The sequence below is a fragment of the Theropithecus gelada genome, chromosome 2 (assembly GCF_003255815.1).
Source record: "Theropithecus gelada isolate Dixy chromosome 2, Tgel_1.0, whole genome shotgun sequence".
Lineage (NCBI taxonomy): Eukaryota > Metazoa > Chordata > Mammalia > Primates > Cercopithecidae > Theropithecus > Theropithecus gelada.
The window spans coordinates 154,069,897-154,092,930 of NC_037669.1; the positions used below are offsets into that span (position 1 = coordinate 154,069,897).

General features: G+C 40.7%; 1 protein-coding gene across 6 annotated transcripts in view; it reads right to left on the reverse strand.

Annotated features, from left to right (window-relative positions):
* Positions 1–17,370, reverse strand: part of ARMC8 (armadillo repeat containing 8) — a 112,398-nt gene extending 95,028 nt beyond the window's left edge. For 4 of the 6 annotated variants that reach the window (XM_025375937.1, XM_025375935.1, XM_025375936.1 and 1 more), the window contains exon 1: positions 17,019–17,370. Coding sequence is in view for 5 of the 6 variants with exons in the window: in XM_025375935.1 (XP_025231720.1) it covers positions 17,019–17,063 (45 nt within the window). In the remaining variant the exon portion in view is untranslated. Of the gene's footprint in view, positions 1–16,091; positions 16,168–17,018 lie in introns of all 6 variants that reach the window. The other 2 variants (XM_025375934.1, XM_025375938.1) reach the window with 1 other exon arrangement.
* Positions 17,371–23,034: the final 5,664 nt, after the last annotated feature.

The window sequence follows — 23,034 nt, forward strand, 5'->3', positions numbered from 1 at the left end:
AGATGGAGAAGTAGACTCAGGAGAGTCTATTTTTTTAAGACAGAATAAATTAGAGCATGCTTATTCATTGATGAAAATGTTTTAATAGAGAAGAAAATTTGATGCTGCATGAGGAGGGGGAGAACTGTAACAATGTTCATGAATAACTGAGGGAGAATGGGATTTACCAGTCAAGTAGAGCATTTGTAAGTACAATAACAAGAGGGAATCGTATAGCCAGGTGTAGTGGCGGGTGACTGTAATCCCAGCTACTCAGGAGGCTGAGGCACAAGAATCACTTGAACCAAAAAGGCGGAGGTTGCAATGAGCTAAGATCGTGCCACTGCACTCCAGCCTGGGTGGATACGGTGGTGAGAGCTTGTGAAAGTTCTCTTCAGATTACTTCTATTTTTGGAAAGTAAAAATAGAGGAAGAAATGTGAGTGGTTTGAAGAAAGAGGAGAAGGAATAAGACACTGAATGGGCCAGGAAAATGTACCAGGACTGCCAGAGAGCAATAAGGGGCTTACTGAGGCTTGTGATTATAAATTTGACAGGAAACCCATCAGCATGGCTGTGTTTTTCTCCAGCTACAATTAAATGCACAGAAGCAGCCATGAATAAGAGAGCTGGGGAGATGTTTGAAGTAAATTTATTCAGGAAAACAAAAAAAGCAACAGGTAATGAGTTGTACTCCATTGTGGAAAAGTATTATGTGGAAGCAGTTTTCCTTTTATTAAGGTGACTATCTGTGATAGGCCCCAATGATCTCCACCTCCTGATATTCACGCCCTCATGCAATCCCTCGCCTTGAGTGAGGACTGGATCTAGTAAGTAGGTTCTAGCAAATGCAATGCAGCAGAGGTAATAAGATGCCATTTCAGAAACTTCCAAGTTCTCCCTGCCCCCTCCTTTTTTCTCTAACAGAAACTAGTTATCAGCTGTGGAGTTGCCCTGTGGAGAGGCCCACATGGCATGGAACTAAAACCTGCCAACAACCACATGAGTGAGCTTAGAACTGAATTCTCTCTGAACTGAGCCTTCAGATGACACTGTGACTCCTGCTGACACCCTGACTGCAATCACATAAGAGATCTTGGGCCACAGGCACCAAGTAGGCCACACTTGTATTACTAACCTACAGAAACTAAGATAATAAATGTTTTAAGCAGCTAAGTTTTCGGGCAATTTGTTACACAGCAATAGATAACTTATAGGCCTTTAAATTTATCATCCAAATCAGGATAATTTTAAGAGTGAAAGAGGGTATCATTAATAACTGTCACAGAATAAGACGCATAAAATAAGATTGTTGGAGACAAATTAAGCTGTATAATCCCACCTTTTGTTTGTCTTTAATAGTGCAAAAGATGGGCACGGTGGCTCATGCCTGTAATCCCAGCACTTTGGGAGGCCGAGACGGGTGGATCACGAGGTCAGGAGATCGAGACCATCCTGGCTAACACAGTGAAACCTAGTCTCTACTAAGAATACAAAAATTAGCTGGGCATTGTGGCGGGCGCCTATAGGCCCAGTTACTGGACAGGGACTATAGGCAGGAGAATGGCGTGAACCTGGGAGGCGGAGCTTGCAGTGAGCCGAGATTGCGCCACTACACTCCAGCCTGGGTGACAGAGCAAGACTCCGTCTCAAAAAAATAAAATAAAATAAAATTGCAAAAGAAAAGTAGAAAAACTTACAGATAGCTCAGTAAACTAGTCAGATGTCCTAAAAAGGCAAACTAGAACAGGTTCTGATAGTGCCTCTGAATAAACTACCCATGACTACAGTGAATTTAAACCATTGCCTTTTGAAAAAAATTTATTCAGGAAGGGTTTAAACCCCAGACTTGTCATGAATAGGATTTAACTCAAAAAATAGGAAAAATAAGTGTTCAACTCAAGTTTTAGGGTAAAACTATTAGTTTATTAGACAATGAAGAATAAAAATTTGAGGACTAATAGGAAAATACCAAACTTATTTCAATAAAGTCTTGCTCTGTGTATATTTTATTAAAATATACTGTTCTTTATTTCTAACATACTCAGACATCATGTAGTAGAAAGAACAAATAATTTGGCATTTGAAGACTTAGGTATGAATTTTAGTTTTACCACTCACTAGCTATGCAACTTTGGAAAAAGGTAAAATTTGAGACTGTTTCTTCAATTATAAAATGGTGATGTTATCACATGTCTCAGAGTGTGCTTCAAATGAGGTATCACACAGAAAACCCCTTGTAAACTGTAAAAGTATCCTGAAATACCGATTTTCAGGGTAATTCTATTTCTGTACAAAGAGGGTAATTTGCTTTTACACGTGTACTAATAGTCCTCTTAGTTATTCACATTCATGGTTACAGCTAAATTATTCAAAGATACCCATCCTCAACTGATAGCAGCTTACTCTCAAACTAAGCTAAATACTTAGCAAAAACCAAATATACTTGTTTAGTATGTTCCAGTTCATTTTCATATCTATTTATTCATTTAATTCATTTGCTGTTTAGAAGTTAAAATAGCATTACAATTCCCAATGAGGTATTCTGACCTCAGACAAAATAAATGTTTAAACCAGTGGTTGCTAATCAAAATATAATATGTCAATTAATCCACAAACTACTAGGAACTTCAAGATAAAACTGTTCATAATTTGGCATTGTGAGAGAAAATCCTGGTTTGGGAAGATATGAAAGAAACAAACACAAAAATAGGATGTTTGAACTCTACAAAAATTTGATTTTAAAATGAAACTCGAATTGTATCATTAATTTACCAGGAATTATGCCATGTTCTGGTTGTAAATAGAGTTCCTTACCCTCAGGGTTTCGTAGTACAGAAAGGACACACCATGTAAACAAGCAAGTTACAAGTATAACCACACTAAAGTGATTTAGTGTAATCATAAAAGTAAACACAACGTAAAAAGAAAATTGACGGTATCATTGAAGTTAGGGACAAGATGGAAAATCATCTCTGAGAAGTAAGGATGAGTAATCTGAAAGACTAGTATTAATCTGCCAGGTGAAAAAGGGAGGGGGAGGTCGGGCGCAGTGGCTCACGCCTGTAATTCCAGTACTTTGGGAGACTGAGGCCAGGGCTAGTAGTGAGGTCAGGAGTTCAAGACCAACCTGACCAACACGGTGAAACACCATCTCTACTTAAAATACAAAAATTAGCTGGGTGTGGTGGCGTGTGTCTGTAATGCTAGCTACTTGGGAGGCTGAGGCAGGAGAATCGGTTGAACTCGGGAGGTGGAGGTTGCAGTGAGCCAAGAGTGCACCACTGCACTCCAGCCTGGCGACAGAGCAAGACTTAGTCTCAGAAAAAAAAAAAAAAAAAAGGAGTGGGAGAAGACAAGGACTCTAGGTAGAGAGCACAACACATGCAAGAGCTCTAAAGCAAAAAGGTATTTGAGAAAATGTAATTTAGTATTATGACGATATAGTATACAGTTGAGAACACAAAACAATGCTGAAGTATATTTTTTAACTAAGTTGGTCAACAAATATTTAAACAGCTATGCAGGTACTATTCTAGGCAACTAACATTAAAAAAAAAAAAAAAAAAAAAAAAAGCCGGGCATGGCTCATGCCTGTAATCCTAGCACTTTGGAGGCTGAGGTGGATGGATTACCTGAGGTCAGGAGTTCAAGACCAGCCTGGCCAACATGATGAAACCCAGTCTCTACTAAAAATACAAAATTAGCCGGGCATGGTGGTATGCACCTATAATCCCAGCTACTGGGGAAGCTGAGGCAGGAGAACCGTTTGAACCCAGGAGGTGGAGGCTACAGTGAGCCAAGATCACGCCACTGCACTTCAGCCTAGGTAACAGAGGGAGACTCCATCTCAAAAAATAAATAAATAAATAAAAGCCCATTGAAGAGTGTACATTTCAACAAAGGGAGAAAGAGAAAAAGCAATAAACATAATAAATAAGTGATATCATATATTAAGGGCTAGACACAACACGGAAAAAACGTTTAACAGCACATTTTGTTTCCAAGTCCTTATACTACACACTGTCACACACTGGAGGGGAGGTGGAAGTGGAGGTGAGAAAGGGAGGGGTGTATGCTAAGACATACACATCACTCAGAAAGCCCCATGCTCTCAGCAGTTCTAATCAGGATCCATTTTGTAAGTCTGAAACATGATTTTGGCTGTCACAATGACAGCAAATGCTACTGATATACAGTGGGCAAAGACTAAAGATGCTAGATGTGCTGAGACAACAGGCACACATCCCCCAACTTTCCACTGTCCACTCATGTAGGCAAAAAACCTAGAATCGAATTCCATTTTACATATAAACACGAAAGTATGTTTTGTACCATTTTAATGTACAATCGATTTTCCAAGAATGTAATTCATGTGAATAAAGAAAAGGTGGTATTTTGATCCGGTAGGAATTTTACCAAAAGTCATTCATTTCAGAAAGTCACATAAAAACATCATTTATTGTATTTAAGTAAACATTACAACACATCTACATCATTCTGCAGTGTAACTGTACATTCACAACAAAACTATGTATATTTATGAATATACTGGTACTTTATTACTTCTGGTATAGTAGGACCTGAGTATTTACGGGTTTAAATAATATTAGAAATTAGCTTCATGTCTTTCTCCTTTATTACAGTTGAGGCATTATGTGTACTTTTTAAAAGTTACATGTGAGTACAGTTAACTTATCTATGAATGCCACTTCAAGATAGTCAAAAAAGTGCCACAAAATATCTATTATAAGTAGAGTGTGTGAGTCTGATAGGGTTAGGAAACCACAAACTGAAACAACTCAACCTTCTGGTCAACTGGGAGCCTCAGAACCTCTTTCTATCCCTAAAACAATGTGAAACCGAAATTTGATTTTCTGATACCTCCAAAACCCTCAGTTCAAAAAATACTTCCTTCTGTCACTGTGACAATTTACTAAATGCCAAAAAGTACACTGCTCATATCAATCACAAATTCTCAATTATTCATTTTAAAGCCCAGTGACAATGTATTTGTACTTGTCCCTGGAGAGATTAGAACTGCCACAATCCAGAATACCAGACACCAGTACTTTAAAAGCAATATTTTACTAAATTGTGCTTCAATTTCAAACAACATGCCTTCCCCTTTGCTCTAGATGCGTTCTCATGAAATCATGAAAGACACAAACCATTAAATACAACTGTCTAACTGCTGCCTGAAGAGTTCTGGTGATGTGTACTATTTCACTGCCAGAGTTAATTTCACTATTAGACAAAACTAATTGTTAGGCAATTCTTTCCTAATTTTGAGGGGAAAAAATCTGCCTCTACTTGAAACAAAAAAGGGTAACACTATCAACAAAGACATACCTTTGACTTGCAAACAGCTATCATGTCCTTCTTAGGTATTCCAAAATTCCTACATTCCAATTTTTCTCCAAAAGGAGAAAAAAAAGTAGAAGAAAATGCCCAAATACTACCCAAAACCCAAGATTTTGATGTAGACTTTTTTGGTTTTATTTTGTTTTGCTCTTTGTATTCTGGCAAACTTCTAGCCCCATTAGAACTTGATGAGATTTAAAACATTCAATTCCTTTTAAAGACCCCTCGTGTACTATTTTTGTAACCAACTTTATCCTTATTCATTATTTGGTATGTCAAGTTTCACTGCATCCTCCCTCCCAAGATTAATCAAAGCTCTGCATTTCTGTAGCCTCTAGTAACTTCGGAAAGTTTCTAAAATGTTATTTCACAGTGTATCTGGGCCTCATCAGTGTAGAATGTAACATACTATGGCAACTGAGATTCCTAGAATGGAATCTACTTTAATTTCACAAACACAATCATAAAAACACTAAAATATATAATTTTTAAATTTAACATACTTGTATAGCATAAGAGGTGAGCCTGAATTCTCAGTAAAGACCAAAAAACAGACTTCATATGTTAATTCATTAAAAATAAATAGTAAATTAATCAGTGCTTATCAAATTCGAAAATAAAACTCTAAAATACAAGGCTATGTAGTCGGGCACAGTGGCTCACACCTGTAATCCCAGCACTTTGGGAGGCCGAAGCAGGCAGATCACAAGGTCAGGAGATACAGACCACCCTGGCTAACATGGTGAAACTCCGTCTCTATTAAAAATACAAAAAATAAGCCGGTTGTGGTGGCGGGAGCCTATAGTCCCAGCTACTTGAGAGGCTGAGGCAGGAGAATTGCTTGAACCTGGGAGGCAGAGGTTGCAGTGAGCTGAGATCATGCCACTGCACTCTAGCCTGGGTGACAAGAGCGAGAATCTGTCTCAAGATAATAATAAAGAATATACAATATAAGGCTATACACACAATTTTGTTTTTAAAAAGTGGGAGTTTGGAGATCTGACTCTGATACCTTATATTACAGTTGGCAACCCGGCCTCTCCAGTTTTCAGTTTTCCTCAATAAAAAATGACAAGAATGAACTAAAGATTATCTGCAGGTTTCTTCCAAGAAAAGATTCCATGATTTTATACTCAAACAAAGAGGGATTTTCTTTTTTCATAACAGAAAAGCCAGGGCACAGTTAGATTAAAAGGGATATGAAGAGCAGCCTTTACTTTTTCTGGAGTTTTTTTTTTTTGCTTGTTTGGCTTTTGCCCCCCAGAGACAGGGTTTTGCTATGCTGCACAGGCTGGTCTCAAACCTCAAACTCACAGACTCAAGTAATCCTCCAGCTTCAGCCTACTGAGGAGCTGGGACTACAGGTGTATGGCACCACATCTGGCTCTGTAGTGAGTTTTTAATGTGATAATGCATTCTCATTGCCCTTGTAAACTATTAAACATTGCCATAAAATGATTGATGGTCACAAGAGTGAAAGTAATTTTGCATTCATGCTTCTAATCAAGTACTATGATGTTTACCCTTTTAAAGTATGGTACAAATCATAAAGAGCTATCTGAGTCTAGAAGATCTTTAAGGTTTCTTCTCACTATTAAATTCAATTTATTTACTCTTCACTGTAGATGAGAATGCCTAAACTGAGGGTCAGTAAAAGATATTTCTGGATAGAGTAAATGAGCTAAGAACCCATGGTGTGAGACAGCATAATCTGAAAGTCCAAGGGAGCAAGAACTATCTCTGGAAAGCACATGCAAAGTTACAAAAATGATCAGGAGTTTCACAAAGACTGAGATATCCTCTGGATTGGTTGGGGTTCATTTATATGCCTCCCAAGGTGATAAGATGGCCCAAGAAGTCCACTAGGACGTATTTAAATGACAACTTCTCAATCCTGACATAACAAAGTGAGGCTATTCAGATATGGGTGAGGTGTTATCCCGGCCCATAAGAATAGTTGAAATTATTATTCAAAATTGCTGTCACGTAATTACTTGGAGATCCTGGGTACCATCTTTCACGGCATACCCTCGAAGTAGTATTGTCCAGACAGGCCAGATGCCTTCCTGATAAAAAGGGCTTTATTTGCTTCAGATTCTTAGAGGCAGTAACAGCCTTGCCTTGGAGCTATCCATGGTGCTTGCCTCAGACTCAGCCCATCACTTGCAGCAGCTGGTGCATTCACTTTCCTATTACAGGGCTGCTCAAGATGTATCTGACCGGTCACCCACATTGTGGCCAGTGACAATCATGGCAATATCACAGGCCACCCCGAATCTGTCTATTCCACTTTGCCTGTGCCCAGACCCACAATAACCTTACTTTGTAGTTTGTTTGGATATCCAGATAGCCCAGCTTTGCATCCCAGGCCTGCTACACAAAGCCCTTTCTGTGGACAAAGTACACCTTCTGGGAGATTACTGGCATACTCTGGGTAAAAAATTACAGCTCCTTGGAAATAATTCTCACATATAATAGCTCACATGAGTTTTAATACCTTATTGCTACAATATTTACCATTCCGAAATGATTTTAAATGATTTTAAATTTTGCTTTTTTTTTTTTTTTGAGATGGAGTTTCACTCTTGTTGCCCAAGCTGGAGTGCAATGGTGCGATCTCATCTGACCGCAATCTCCGCCTCCTGGGTTCAAGCAATTCTCCTGCCTCAGCCTTCCAAGTAGCTGGGATTACAGGCACGCGCCACCACACCTGCTAATTTTTTGTATTTTTAGTAGAAACAGGGTTTCACCATGTTAGTCAGACTAGTCTTGAACTCCTGACCTCAGGTGATCCACCTGCCTTGGTCTCCCAAAGTGCTGGGATTACAGGCGTGAGCCACCGCACCTGGCTTTTGCTATGTTTTCTTGACTCACACTGGCACAAGTAAAGAAGTTAATTCTGGAGTGACTTGTGGGTTTCAGTGAGTCCAGCAACCTCTAGAAATTATGCAACTATTTAGACATATGTATGTTCTCCTGGGAAAGCAGGTGTTGAGATTCTCATCCTTAAACAGCTAAGAACCAGAGATCAATACAATGATGATGCCCAAATAATGATCACTACCCCAGATTTAGGCACTCAACCTTTATATCCAACTGACTACAAATTTAGCATGTCCAAAATGAAACTCATTTTCCTACTTACTACCGTAACATATTCCTCTCCTAATTCTCACCATCTCAGAAGATGATACCACCTGGCCAAAAAGGCATAAATCCTGTGAATCATGCTTGATTATAATGATCACCATGACTCTTTCCTTTTCTTTAGTCTCCCTTATCCCATCAATCACCATTAGCTTTCTGAAAGCCTAAGAAATTCTTAAAAACACCCCTAAGGCAAAAGAAGCATGTGTTCAATAATCACTTTCCAGGTGGTAAAGACCTCCCAATATTAATAGATCTCATAGGCTGAAAACTTCCCATTGGACCACAACTTTTTTTTTTTCTTTTTTTGAGACAGAGTCTCGCTCTGTCGCCTAGGCTGGAGTGCAGTGGCCGGATCTCAGCTCACTGCAAGCTTCGCCTCCCAGGTTCACGCCACTCTCCTGCCTCAGCCTCCCGAGCAGCTGGGACTATAGGCGCCTGCCACCTCACCCGGCTAGTTTTTTGTATTTTTTAGTAGAGACTGGGTTTCACTGTGTTAGCCATGATGGTCTCGATCTCCTGACCTCGTGATCCACCCATCTCGGCCTCCCAAAGTGCTGGGATTACAGGCTTAGCCACCGCGCCTGGCCAACTTTTTATTTTTAATATAAAGCCTAACATGTTTCATCATTCCTCCTTCCTCTAATACCTATGAATATGCTAGAGAATGTAACTCTTCATTCTTCTGAAATTATGGAATGTGTCAAAACAGTTTTTCTTCAACAAAATGACAAGTGGTGGGAGTGGGGGGCTATTTCTGTACAACTACTCTTATATGGAATACCTTTAATTTCTATCTCAACAGTCCCAGGGATCATAGCACTACTATCCAGTGAAGGCAGCTGCTCTCCAATTTCCAGAGAATAACAGGAGCTTTGTTTTTTTCATGTAATACCGTATCTTTACCCAGAAGTCAACAGGACAGATGGTACTGCAAAAACAAATGCCAAATCAGAATTGAAAAACATACAAGTCAGAATCACTGACATTCCTGTCTGCTGACAGTATTTTAAAATTTAGTGAGAATAGGAGGTGATAAGAAAGCTAGGTCTCAAAAGTAAAATCTGAAGACCCTACATAAATGTGTTTGATTCTTTACAGAGTTTAAAAGACTTTCTGAACATGCACTATCTGAATTTAGGTGGCAGTCATTCCTTAAATACACAGCAAGATGTCCAGAAACATACAATGAGCATCTCTCATTTTTCACACACTGCCACTAAAGATTAGAAAGTTCACATTGATTCATTGATGAATTTATTTTTATTTTTTTCCTTTATTTTTTTTGAGACAGAGTTTTGCTCTTGTCACCCAGACTGGAGTGCAATGGCGCAATCTCGACTCACTGCAACCTCCACCTCCCAGTTGGTTTCAAGTGACTATCCTGCCTCAGCCTCCAGAGTAGCTGGATTACAGGCGCCCGTCACCATGTTTTTAGTAGAGATGGGGTTTCACCATGTTGGTCAGGCTGGTCTCGAACTCCTGATCTCGGGTGATCCGCCTGCCTAAGCCTCCCAAAGTGCTGGGATTACAGGCATGAGCCACTGCTCCTGGCAATTCATTGATGAATTTATTTTAGGACCACCTACTGACATACCCTGTGCTTATTAACGCTTTGTAAACTAATGGCAAACTTTAAAATGTGCTGTACAGATTTTATTTTGCATTTATTACTAAAAACCTAGGGAGGCCAAATTTTTGTTTACAGGATAGTAGGTTCAACTTCACAGCAATTTTTTTTCCTAATTATTGCCAGTTATTGATGTAAGAGAATAAATCATTAAGTAGCTATAGGCAAGGCCAACAATATGCTTATAACTGTAAAGAACAAACAAAATGAAGGAATATCCAGACTTGGAATATAGTTCTAACAGCTGCTTGTGAAAAAAAAAACATACTGGTGGCTGGGCGCGGTGGCTCACGCCTGTAATCCCAGCACTTTGGGAGGCCGAGGCAAGCAGATCATGGGGTCAGGAGATCGAGAACATCCTGGTCAACATAGTAAAACCCCTTCTCTACTAAAAATACAAAAAAATTAGCCAGGTGGGGTGGCAGGCGCCTGTAGTCCCATCTACTCAGGAGGCTGAGGCAGGAGAATGGCGTGAACCCGGGAGGCGGAGGTTGCAGTGAGCCGAAATCGCGCCACTGCACTCCAGCCTGGGCTACAGAGCGAGACTCTGTCTCAAAAAAAAAAAAAAAAAAAAAGACATAATAGCTCTGGGAAAGGATTGTAAAGAAGACAAAAAGTCAACAAGTGCCTCAGCTGTTTATAATAGACTACAAAACGATTCAAAGATAATTTGTTACCTTACCTCTCTACCATTACAAAATGACCAAAATTAAAAGCAACCATCTTTTAACAGGGTCTTTCACAGAGCGTAAGTTTTCATTTTGATAAAGTCCAATTAATTTTTTAATAAGTAATGCATTTGGTGTTATGTTTAAAAGTTCTTCACCAAGCCCAAGGTTCTGCAGATTTTCTCCTGTTTTATTCTAAAAGTTTTATTTTATGATAAAACCTATGATCCATTTTGAGTTACTTTTTGTATAAGGTATGAGATCAAGGTTCATCTTAAACTGTGGTTAAGAGGATGAAAAGGCAAGTTACAGATTAGAAGAAAATATCTGCAAATACTTATCTTACAAAGGGCTCATATTTAAAAACATATAAAGAGCTTTTGGCTGGGCACGGTGGCTCACGCCTATAATCTCAACACTTTGGGAGGCCAAGGTGGGCAGATCACCTGAGGCCAGGAGATTGAGACTGGCCTGGCCAACATGGCGAAATTCCATCTTTACAAAAAACACACACAAAAAATTAGCTGGGCATGGTGGTGCACACCTGTAATCTCAGCTATTTGGGAGGCAGAGGGCCGAGAATCTCTTGAGCCTAGGAGGCAGAGGTTGCAGTGAGCTGATATCACACCACTGCACTCCAGCCCAGGTGACACAGCAAAACTCTGTCTCAAAAAATAAAATAAGCCTGGCGCGGTGGCTCACACCTGTAATCTCAGCACTTTGGGAGGCTTGAGGTGGCAGGACTGCCTGAGGTCAGGAGTTTGAGACCAGCCTGACTAACATGGTAAAACCCCATCTCTACTAAAAATACAAAAATTAGCCAGGCATGACGGTGGGTGTCTGTAATCCCAGCCACCTGGGAGGCTGAGATAGGAGAATTGCTTGAACCTGGGAGGCGGAGGCTGCAGTAAGTTGAGACTGGGCCATCACACTCCAGCCTTGCCAACAAGAGTGAAACGCATCTCAAAAATAAAATAAAATAAATTTAAAAATATATATATAAAGAGCTTTTAAAACACCACAGTAAAGAAGCAAACACTCCAATTAGAAAGTGGGCAAAAGGACAGGAAGAAATATTTCACCAAAGAGAAAATATGGATGGCAAATAAGGAAGATTTTCCGGCCAGGTGCAGTGGCTCACACAGGTAATCCCAATACTTTGAAAGGCTGAAGCTGGAGTATGGCTTACACTTAGGAGTTCGAGACCAGCCTGAGAAACATGGTGAAACCCCATTTCTACATGGCCAGACATGGTGGCACACGCCTGTAGTCCCGCCACTTGGGAGGCTGAGACAGGATTGCTTGAGCCCAGGAGACAGAGGTTGCAGTGAACTGAGATCACGCCACAGCACTCCAGCCTGGGTGACAGTGCAAGACTGTCTCAAAAGGATACATAAGCCTGTAATCCCAGCACTTTGGGAGGCCGAGGCAGGTAGATCACGAGGTCAGGAGATTGAGACCATCTTGGCTAACACGGTGAAACCCTATCTCTACTAAAAACACAAAAAATGAGTTGGGCATGGTGGCGGGCGCCTGTAGTCCCAGCTACTTGGGAGGCAGAGGCAGGAGAATGGCATGAACCACGGGAGGCGGAGCTTGCAGTGAGCCAAGATCACGCCACTGCACTCCTGCCTGGGCGACAGAGTGAGATTCCGTCTCAAAAATAAAAATATTATCAACATTATTAATCATTAGGGAAATGCAAATTAAGACCATGATGAGATATTACTACACATCTACTAAAACAGCTAAAATAAAAAAATAACAGTATCAAATGGCAATGAGGATGCAGAGAAACAATGTCTCATACATTACTGGTAGAAATGTAAAATGATACCACACTACTCTGGAAAAGCTTGTCAGTTTATGCATTTACCATACGATCCTGCAATTGCACTCCTGGGCATTTAGCTCAGAGATATGAAAAGTTATGTCCTCACACACCTGTACATGATTGTCCATAGTATGTTATATTAGCCAAAAACTAGAAGCAACCAAAATGCCCAACAGGTGAACGGTTAAACAAGTTGTGGTACATCCACACCATGAAATACAACTTAGCAATAAAAAGGAACAAACTACTGATACATGCAACAACGTGGATGGATCTCAAAAGTATTATGCTGAGTGATAAAAACCAATCTCAAAAAGTCACATACTGTATGATTCCATTCATATAACATTATAAAAAATGACAAAATTATAGAGATGGAGAACAGATTAGTGGTTGCCAGGAGTTAGGGATACCTGATGGGGGGAGGGGCTGGGTACATGGGACTATAAAGAGGGACTATGAGAGAGATCTTTGTGGTGACAGAATAGTTCTGTATCTTGACAGTGGTGGTAATGGTTACACAAATATACATGTGATAAAATGATACAGAAATAGATACATACTTATACCAAGATCAATTTCCTTATTTTGATATTGTATTGTAACTATATAAGATGTAACCTATGAGGGAAACTGGGTGAAGTGTACACATGGACCTGTCTTTGCAACTTCTTGTGAATCTATATAATTATTTCAAAATAGACGTTTTTAAAAACGCAATTGACATAATTCAAAAGTATAGAAAAAATTGGAGAAATTTATGAATTTGTTGAAAAGGGTGATGTTGTAATGCTAAATGCAAACCAAAGAGGGATGGGGTGGTCACAGTGCAGTCTAGAAATACGGCTGGAGAGTTTGTCCAACCCTCCAAAATAGATAGTTCAGTCAAACATGTACTGAGTACCTAGGATTTGCAAGACAAAGTGTTACTTCTGAATTAATTTACTCTCTAATATGACAAGATAGACTATTATTAAAGACCTCTGCAAAAGCAGTTCCCTTTGCCTTGTTTGCTCTTCTTCTTTCACTTTTTCTAGTTAGTTCTTATTTATCCTTGAACTCTCAGCTCAGCGTCACTTCTTCAGGGAAACCTTCCCTAGTTCTTCTGATTGCCCTCCATATTAGATCAGTTTCCTCTGTGACATGTTTGAACAGCACCCTATATACTTCATTCATAATACTAATCACCATTCACAAACTGTGATTATTTGATATTTATTTTTCCCACTAGGCTGACATTTCCAGAAGGACAGAGTAGCTTATGGCTGTATTCTCAAACTCAACACCATGCCTGCCCAGCAAATGGCAGAAGCTCAAAGTAGATGTACAGAATACATACATGCAAAGCTAAAATTCATATGTACAAATGAGTAAGAAGAATAAGATTTACTGGAGTTTGGAAGAATCCTGTATCACTCCAACCTGAGAAAGCCAGTTTATAAAGGATAGAAGGCTCATGTAGAAGATAAAGAATCTCCGCCAGGTGCTGTGGCTCATGCCTGCAATCCCAGCACTTTGGGAAGCCAAGGTGGGTGGATCATTTGAGGTCAGGAGTTCGAGACCAGCCTGGCCAACAAGGTGAGACTCCGTTGCTACTAAAAATACAAAAAATTAGCTGGGCATGGTGGCGGGTGCCTGTAATTCCAGCTACTCAGGAGGCTGAGGCAGGAGAATCTCTTGAACTGAGGAGGCGGAGGTTGCAGTGAGCCAAGATAGCGCCACTGCACTACAGTCTGGGCAACAAGAGCAAAACTCCATCTCAAAAAACAAAAAAGAAGATAAAGAAGAAAATAAAGAATCTCAACTCTGAAGCTGAATATAAACTTGGGCCTTTAGGCAAAACAAACTCAATAAAGAAAAGAAACCGAGGAGCAGCTGTGCAGAGTTCTTTAGGAAAATTAATGTAGACATTGGGCTTGCACTGAGGGGGTAAGACACTAGAGACAGTAAAAATAACTAAAAGGACGCTGTGGTAGTGCAGGCACAAAACAACAAGGTCCTGAATGAGGGTGGTCATGGGAACAGAAAGATACGAGAAACACTAAGAATAAAGAAGCAACAGAGCTTAACAACTGATAGATATAGGGGGATGAAAGAAGGAAGAACCAGAGATTATTCAGGAGGTTTAACAGTGACTCATCAGTAAAAGATAATACCATTAACAGAAATTGGGAAGTCATAACTAATTCCCCTTAGGAGAAGGAATGTGCTTTGCTGGAAGCGATGGGTGTCATCCACACACAATTTAAGATACAAGACTAGATGTAGAAGAAAGTCAAGGTTGGCAATGTAGATGTGTGAACTGATCAGTTAAGGTTATAAGAAAATCAATGAGATCTCCCAAGGAGAAGGTATAAAGAGACTCAAATGGAAATCCTTTAAAACAACTTGAAGGCCTCCTTGCTGAAATTATGTTTATCAAGTTACACCGTCATTCAGACTAGGAGCTCCTTAAACACATTTCTGATCTCATCCTTGCATTCTCTAAGGTATACAATGCAGAGCTTGTACATAACTGGTACATTGTAGCTTATTAAAGGAATCAACCATTCAAGATAATTTCTGATGAATACTTCCTGTTCTAGTTTGCGTTTCAAAACGTGGTGCTCTGGGTAGTACTTTGAAAGGTACAGGTTTTACTTTAAATTAGTAAAATCAGTGAATTTAAACATTTTAAATCATTTACCCAAAAGATCCTACTTCCCCCCCTCCAAAAAAAAGCCCCTAATTAGACTAGGGCTAAAGGCAAATTGTAAATAGAAGTATTGATAGAAAATACTCTTCAAGAAGTTTTTGAATAAGCAGAAAATATTATTTACCAAGGAAGTGAAACAAATGAAAACTTTCAATCATATGCATTACACAAGTTGACAACATCCAAAAAGTAAGCTTCAGGTGAACTGAAGAATAAATGAAACCTAAATGCATAATTAAAGGGGAACTGAGAACAGCCAAGACACACACTTTTTTTTTTTTTTTTTTTTAACATAATGAGGTAAAAGTCATTGGCCTGCACTCCCACAAAATATTCCTGGGTATTACAGTCAGTGATGGAGTAACAGGCTAATCTGATATAATACTTAGGTAAACGGTATTTCCTTAGTTGCAGTTTAAAAATAAGAAAAAACGACTGCTAAAATGGATCGGGGGAAAAATCTGTTGACAGGCTCACAAAATTAAATTATTATTGTATTGACAACTTACGCCTTTTCAAGGTTGAGGTCTGCCACACCGCTCTAACCCTGAATCATAAGCAAATGTCCTAGCTGCTTTCAGATAGGTGTTTGTGGGACAAGACAGAGAAAAGAAAAGAAACCGGTTGTAGTTACAAGACTCTAGGAACCCGACAAGTCATTTATAATCCAACGACCCTCTCAGTATCAGACGGGCTTCCACAAGTCTAAAAGATGGTCAATTAGTATTTGCCTGCTTGTTTCCAACAATAGCAAATGAACCATTGGTAAACTGACCATTCTCAGAGTCGGACAGCTCGAATTTGTTGCAAAATCCTTCGAAGTTATCTCCCAGTAACTTTCATTCCTGGTCCTGGTTCAAGAGCAACATAGTGAAAGGTGAAAGTCGTCTTTTTCTTTAAAAAAAACTTTTTTTAAAAAAAACAAAACAGGTTTTACTTCCTCGCATGTCAATACGTTCCCTTCTTTCAACAATGGGGAAATCTCTCCCCCTTTTCCCCCCTTCAATGTTTGACTCCCCTTAAAGAAAAACGGAATACCAGGCACAGGGAACATAGAGTTCCTTTGACTCAGAGCCGCGACCTCTGAGCAGAGCGGAGGAAAGGGGCTTAAATAACCACACACACTAGGAAGAGTCGCAGCTGATACGAATCACCATTGCCAAAAAGCAAACAGCTTCAGCCGGTGCCCAGGTGCTGGGACGCAATAGAAGTCGCACAGACTTGGCCTGGCAGCTCTGAGGAAATGGGGGCCAAGGAGCCTGCACCTCTTCTTGCCAAAGCCCGGGAGAGCTGAGTGAGCTTTCGTTCCCAGGCCGGCTGCAAGCCCGGCGCTTCACAAGGCAGAGCGCTCGGCCCCCGGGAAGCGGCATCTCTAAGAGGAAGGCTCAGTGAAACGCTTGGCAAAGTCCAAGCCGCGCCGCCGGGCCAGTTGTCTGTGAGCCCAGCTACCCCGCCTGCCAGACGCCATCCTGGAAACCCGCACCGGCAGGAGCTCCCGGAGTTGGAAATGTCTTTGGCTCGGCCGGGGTCCCCTCTGCCCGTCTATCCCGCCTGTCCACCCTCGCTCACTCCCTGGCCCAAGACTGAGCCGGGGACCACCCCAGGGGGTGGTGCCCAGGAGGCACACCACGCTTGGGGGAATGGTGGAGACCGGGATGGGGCTCCCTGGAGGGCGGGCGGGCGGCCGCAGCGGGTCACTCACCGAAAGGACGCTCATGCGGATTGGGGTCTCCAACAGGCACGCCATCTTGAGCCTTCCCACCCGGCTGCTGCAGGCGCCGGCGCGGGGGCCGGCACTTTCGACAGCCAACTATTGGCCAACGCTAGTCATCGCTCCCTAAAGACAGCCGGATAGACGAGAACTGGTCACGCTCTGGACACCGCTCAAGTACCAGAAAGGCCCGCAGAAAGAAGGGCAAAAGGGAATCGCGTCAGGGGCTGTCCTACGAATCGTTCTCTCAGAAACAGCAGCTACTCTGAGCCTGGTTTAGAGGTGGGAGCGGGCAGCGGTTTCCGCATGCGCAAAGAAGATCTGCCGGCCCCACCTGCCGCTCGCGGTGGGCGGGGCCCTAGAGGCGGAGTCTCGCCTTGGCGCTACGAGCTCTACCGACTGATAAATTGCAGTTTGTGGGTTCCCGTATTCATATTTGGAAAAAGTAGTACGTGGAGCCATATACATAGTTTGAAGTTCACTTTCATATTCATTCTCTCTTTCTCTGCACCAAACTCCCGGCGTCGTTATCTCCATTTTATAGGTGGGGAAATTGCGATCCCAGAACCTTTGTCAACCGTAAGAGTGATTGTTTCACGATTCAGTACAGAAGTGTGACTTGCCTTAGCTTGTGTGTCGGCCCCGTTTATTCTGGTGTAGTGTTGAGAATAGCCAGAATGCTTGGGCTTCTTCCTAGCTACTTCTCAGCTGCTTTACCCTGGGTAAGTTATCTAACCTTATGTTTTGAGTTTCCTCATCTGTAAAATAAAGGTTAATGAGGATAAAGGAGTCAACAAATGTGAAGCGCTAAGAAAAAACCTAAAACATGGAAAGCGTTATACATATGTGTTAATATTTCTCCAGCTTCTGAGTTAAGTAGGGAAAATGGGGGCAAATATCTAAATATTTCACACTAAAACACTCTGATAACCGAAGCCAAATAAAAGTATGCTTTTAATTATAGTTGATTAATTCAGCTGTCCTACTACTGTGTGTGTGTGTGTGTGTGTGTGTGTGCGCGCGCAACACTGCCCTTGACTTGGTTGGACAAGTTTCACCTTCGTACTGCTTGCAACCAGTAAGGTTTTCACAGTAGGGTTGCAATTAGCCTATTAACATTACTTGTATTCCTTCCATTTCTATAGCCACACCCTAATTCAGGCTCTTGTAACCTCTCCCCTGGACTAGAGCAAAAGCCTTCCAACTGGTCTTGTAGCTGATAGCCTCTCCCTCACTTTGCTCTTCACTGTTTTCCTGTCTTCCTCCTGTACTTGGTTTCCAAATTTAGTATAGCATTTATCACCCCTGTTTATGGGTCTGTGTTCCTTAACAAACTGTTGAGTTCCTGGAAGGCAGGAATTTTATTTTAGGTAGTCCTTCTGCTATAATACTATTTCTGAAACTTGGGTAGTCTGTACACCACCTACACGACCTTTGCCAGTCTGCACCTAGGTATTATTATTCATTCAATATTTTTATTTAAAGCCAATTTCAACTCATTAAAAAATTTTGGCTTTATCCGAAACCACAATACTCTGTGAACTGAAGTTTGTTGTGCTCCTTATTTTTATTCTAGTACACATTAACTACAAAAAGTTTAAATGTCCATCCATGGACCACCTAAAATCACATCATGTACTGCATACTGCAATGCAGCAGAGCATAATCCTAATACATAGCATATAGAGTCATTACTACTGTATTTGATCCACACTCCATCCATTAGCTCAAGGAATACATCCTCCAGGAATCGCCTCCCCCAGGCAGGGGTTAGATACCCGTTCCCCCATGCCTTCCTACTTCACTTTAATTGTAGGGTGGTTTTGTTGTTGTTAATGGTTTCCTCGTTTGTCTCGCTATACACTTCAGGACAGGCACTGGGAATTTTATCTTCTAGGTTGTCTGTCTCAGTACCTAGCACAGTCACTTAGTAAATGTTTGTTGAACGAATTTTTGGCTTAATTTGAGCCTAGGACGATGATTTGGGTGCATGTAGTTTATTTAGGAAGTGCTTTCAGGGAACAAAATTGATAGGTCAGGGAGAGTGACAAAAGAAAGAAGAAATATTCAAGATAATTGTCCATTATTGATACCACTGTTTATTCCTCACTCACCTCTGAAAAACATACAGAATACCTCTCTGGATTGTCCATCTTGAAGCTACAGTATTTATCCATCAATACCGTCCTGTAATGGTTGAGGATTTCCCTAGGGCTATTAACTCCCTGCCCTCCTGGATTATATTTGTGCCCAAAACAGAACGGGCTTCCTTAACATGATACAAAAAAGTAGAGTCTGCAGGTTTCATCTTAGGGTAGGATATAGGCAGCATAAATCTGAGCTTACACAGAACTTAACTGCTGCTGTGGCTGAAATCAAAGCAGGGAGGAGCTAGAAATGTAACTCAAGACATCTCACACCTACCTCTGTTACCCAGGCTTTCCTGTTTTATATCCAGAAGGCTGACATGGACATTTTACAGGAAGAAAGCATTGAATAGCCAACTCCTGAGCTTGGAGATCAGAAATCTTTCTCCCAGTTCAAATTTTGCTGATAAATAACTTTAGGTACACTCTAAGTAATGAGTAGAAATTGGAGGATAAAAGGAATTTTTGATTCATCTTCCATGTGACGATAACAAAACAGTTAAGGCTGGGTGCAGTGGCTCAAACCTGTAATCACAACACTTTGGGAGACTGAGGTGGATGGATCACCTGAGGTCAGGAGTTCAAGACCAGCCTGCTCAATATGGTGAAACCCTATCTCTACTAAAAATACAAAAATTAGCTGAGCTTAGTGGCATGCACTTGTAGTTCCAGCTACTCAGGAGGCTGAGACAGGAGAACTGCTTGAACCCGGGAGGTGGAGGTTGCAGAAAAAAAACAAAAACAGTTAAATTTGGCACTGTGGTGAGGAGAGTGAAATATCTATGCTGACTACTCTGCAAACAGAAATGAAACTTCTCCCTGTCGTTTCATGACTCTTAGAGCAGCATTAATTTCTGAAAAAAATAATGACAACAAAGTGTGAGTTTAACGAAGAAAAAAATGAAATGCAAAACAAGCTATAGCTGGAAAAAAATCTGAAAAATCTTTATAAATATCTATGTGGAACTGCCTAAGATGAGAAACAAAGCCAGAGAGAAATATATCTATACAAAAATAGGAAATTTAAAGTGTAGGAAGATAGGTATAACCCAAAACCTGAATGGTCCCAAAACGAATTTAGAAGAATCTTTAAAAAGACTTGAAAACAGATGAAATACTTTAAATAAAAAAGAAAATGGACTGACAATAGTATAGAGGAGATACAATGCAGTTCAACAGACACTAACTACAGGTTTTCTTGTGAATGCACTGAACTAGAGCTTTGAAGTGGAATAAAGACATCATTCTTGCCCTCAGCAGACAGGAATAAAAGTGAGATGTGAGGCTGGGCGCAGTGGCTCACGCCTGTAATTCCAGCACTTTGGGAGGCCGAGGCAGGTGGATTACCTGAGGTCAGGCATTTGAGACAAACCTGACCAACATGGTGAAACCCCGTCAATACTAAAAATACAAAAATTAACTAGGCATGGTGGCGCATGCCTGCAATCACAGCTACTCGGGAGGCTGAAACAGGAGAATTGCTTGAACCTGGGAGCGGAGGTTGCAGTGAGCTCAGATCGTGCCACTGCACTCCAGCCTGGGTGACAGAGCAAGACTCCATCTCAAAAAAAAAAAAAAAAAAAAAAGTGAGACTGTGAGAGGTTCAATAATTTGCTTAAGGTTGTTTGGGGAGTAAGAGGCTGAATCAATTTGGGTACAGGTTTCTCTGGTTCCAAAATTATTTCCAGAGCTCCTACAGTCCTCCAGAACTTAATAGGACTTTCCCAGATGAGACTACTGAATGTTCATCTAAGCAACTATCCTATAAAGGAATGTCCACAAGGGCTTTTGCGGTGGGAAATAGTGCGTCAATAATTCATCAGGTCCACAGAAGGTATGAAATGTATATGCCTGGCCAGGCGCAGTGGCTCATGTCTGTAGTCCCAGCACTTTGGGAGACCGAGATGGGCTCACTTGAGCTGAGCTCAGGAGTTCAAGACCAGCCTGGGCAATGTGGCAAAATCCCATTGCTACCAAAAAAAAAAAAAATCAGCCAGGCATGGTGCCTTGAGCCTGTGGTCCCAGTTATTTGGGAGGCCAAGGTGGGAGGATGGCTTGAGCCCAGCAGGCAGGGGTTGTAGTGAGCTGAAATGGTACCACTGCACTCCAGCCTGGGTGACAGAGTGAAAACATGTCTCAGAATAAAAAATAAAAAGAAAAGAAAAGAAATATGTATATGTCTAAAATAGAAGTAGTCAGATGTTTACAAAGTTTTAAAATTAGAAACCACGGTAAAAAAGAAAATGCTCATTTAAAAATTGAATTATTGCCATGGTAGAATTCCAACTTACAAATGTAGAAGAAATGATAGAATTAGAAAATCAGGCTTGGTGCAGTAGCTCATGCCTGTAATCCCAGCACTTTGGGAGGCCAAGGCGGGTGCACTTGAGACCAGGAGTTCGAGATCAGCCTGGTCAACATGGCAAAAACCTGTCTCTACTAAAAATACAAAAATTAATTGGTCATGGTGGTGCGAGGCTGTAATCCCAGCTACGTGGGGGCTGAGGCATGAGAATCACTTGAACCCAGTAGGCGGAGGTTGCAGTGAGCTGAGATTGTGCCATTGCACTTCAGCCTGGGTGACAGAGCAAGACTCTCTCTCAAAAAAAAAAAAAGGAAAAAAAAAAGAAAATCACCACTTGACAACTGTATGAGTTATAATTGTTTCAAGCAAGAACCACAAATGGATGCCACAACTAAGTGGTAAAAATATTAAGAGAAACAGGGTATTTACACAGTCTTAAAGTTTTGCTCTACAAGATACTAAGGATAGTAGAGGATAGTAGAGTACCTACCATTAGATACTTACTAATGGTAGGTAACATTTTATTTAAGTCATTATAATTAGTATCACCAGTAATGCAATAAACACCATGATATGATGTGCTGAGAAGAACACAAAATTACTTCTGTGGTATTCTTGCCTAAACTACATGAATATAATCACGAGGAAACATCAGATAAACCCTAATTAAGAAACATTCTACAAAATAACACACCTATACCCTTCAAAAATATCATGAAAGAAAAACTGAGGAATTGTTTCAGATTAAAGGACACCAAAGTGATATCACAACTAAATGCAACCTGTGATCTATAATTGGATCTTAGACAAGGAAAAACTTTTTTTTAAATTTTGTTACAAAGGACATCAATGGGAAAATTGGTAAAATTTGAATAAAGTCTGTGGATAAGGTATCATTGCTAATGTATTGATTTTGATAATTGTACTGCTGTCATGGAGAGAATGCCCTTGTTTTTAGGAAATACACAATGAAAAATGTAAGTGTAAAAAATTGAGTCACTGTGGATTAAGCAACTGTTTTTCTTTAATAATGAAAAATAAACTATTTTAATTTATTTTAATAATGAAAAGAATTTCAAAAAAGAGAACCTAGCTAAGGATCCTGGAAATTTATTCATTTGACAAAACATAGATAGATAGATAGATAGATAGATAGATAGATAGATAGATAGATACTAGGTACCTACTATGTGCCAGGCACAATGCCCACCAGTGGAATACAATTATGAACAAGATGAATATATTCCCTGTTCTCACAGAGCTTTCAGGCAAGAAGTAAAGAGAATCAAGTGAACAAGTCATTACACTGTAGGGTGGTAAGTGAGAGGGTGTGGGGCCAAGGGAGTACATAGGAGAGAAACCTCACCAGAACTGAGGTCGTAGGAGGGCCTTATGGTAGAGCTGGCACCCACGCTCTGACCTGAAGTGTAAATAGGAATGAACCAGGCAAAGCCCTGTATGCTATTCCACACAGATCCTGGCTTATCCATGAACATTTGTCTAATCGAATAATTAAGTACTTCCCTGGAAACACTGGCAGATTGTCCAAAATCAT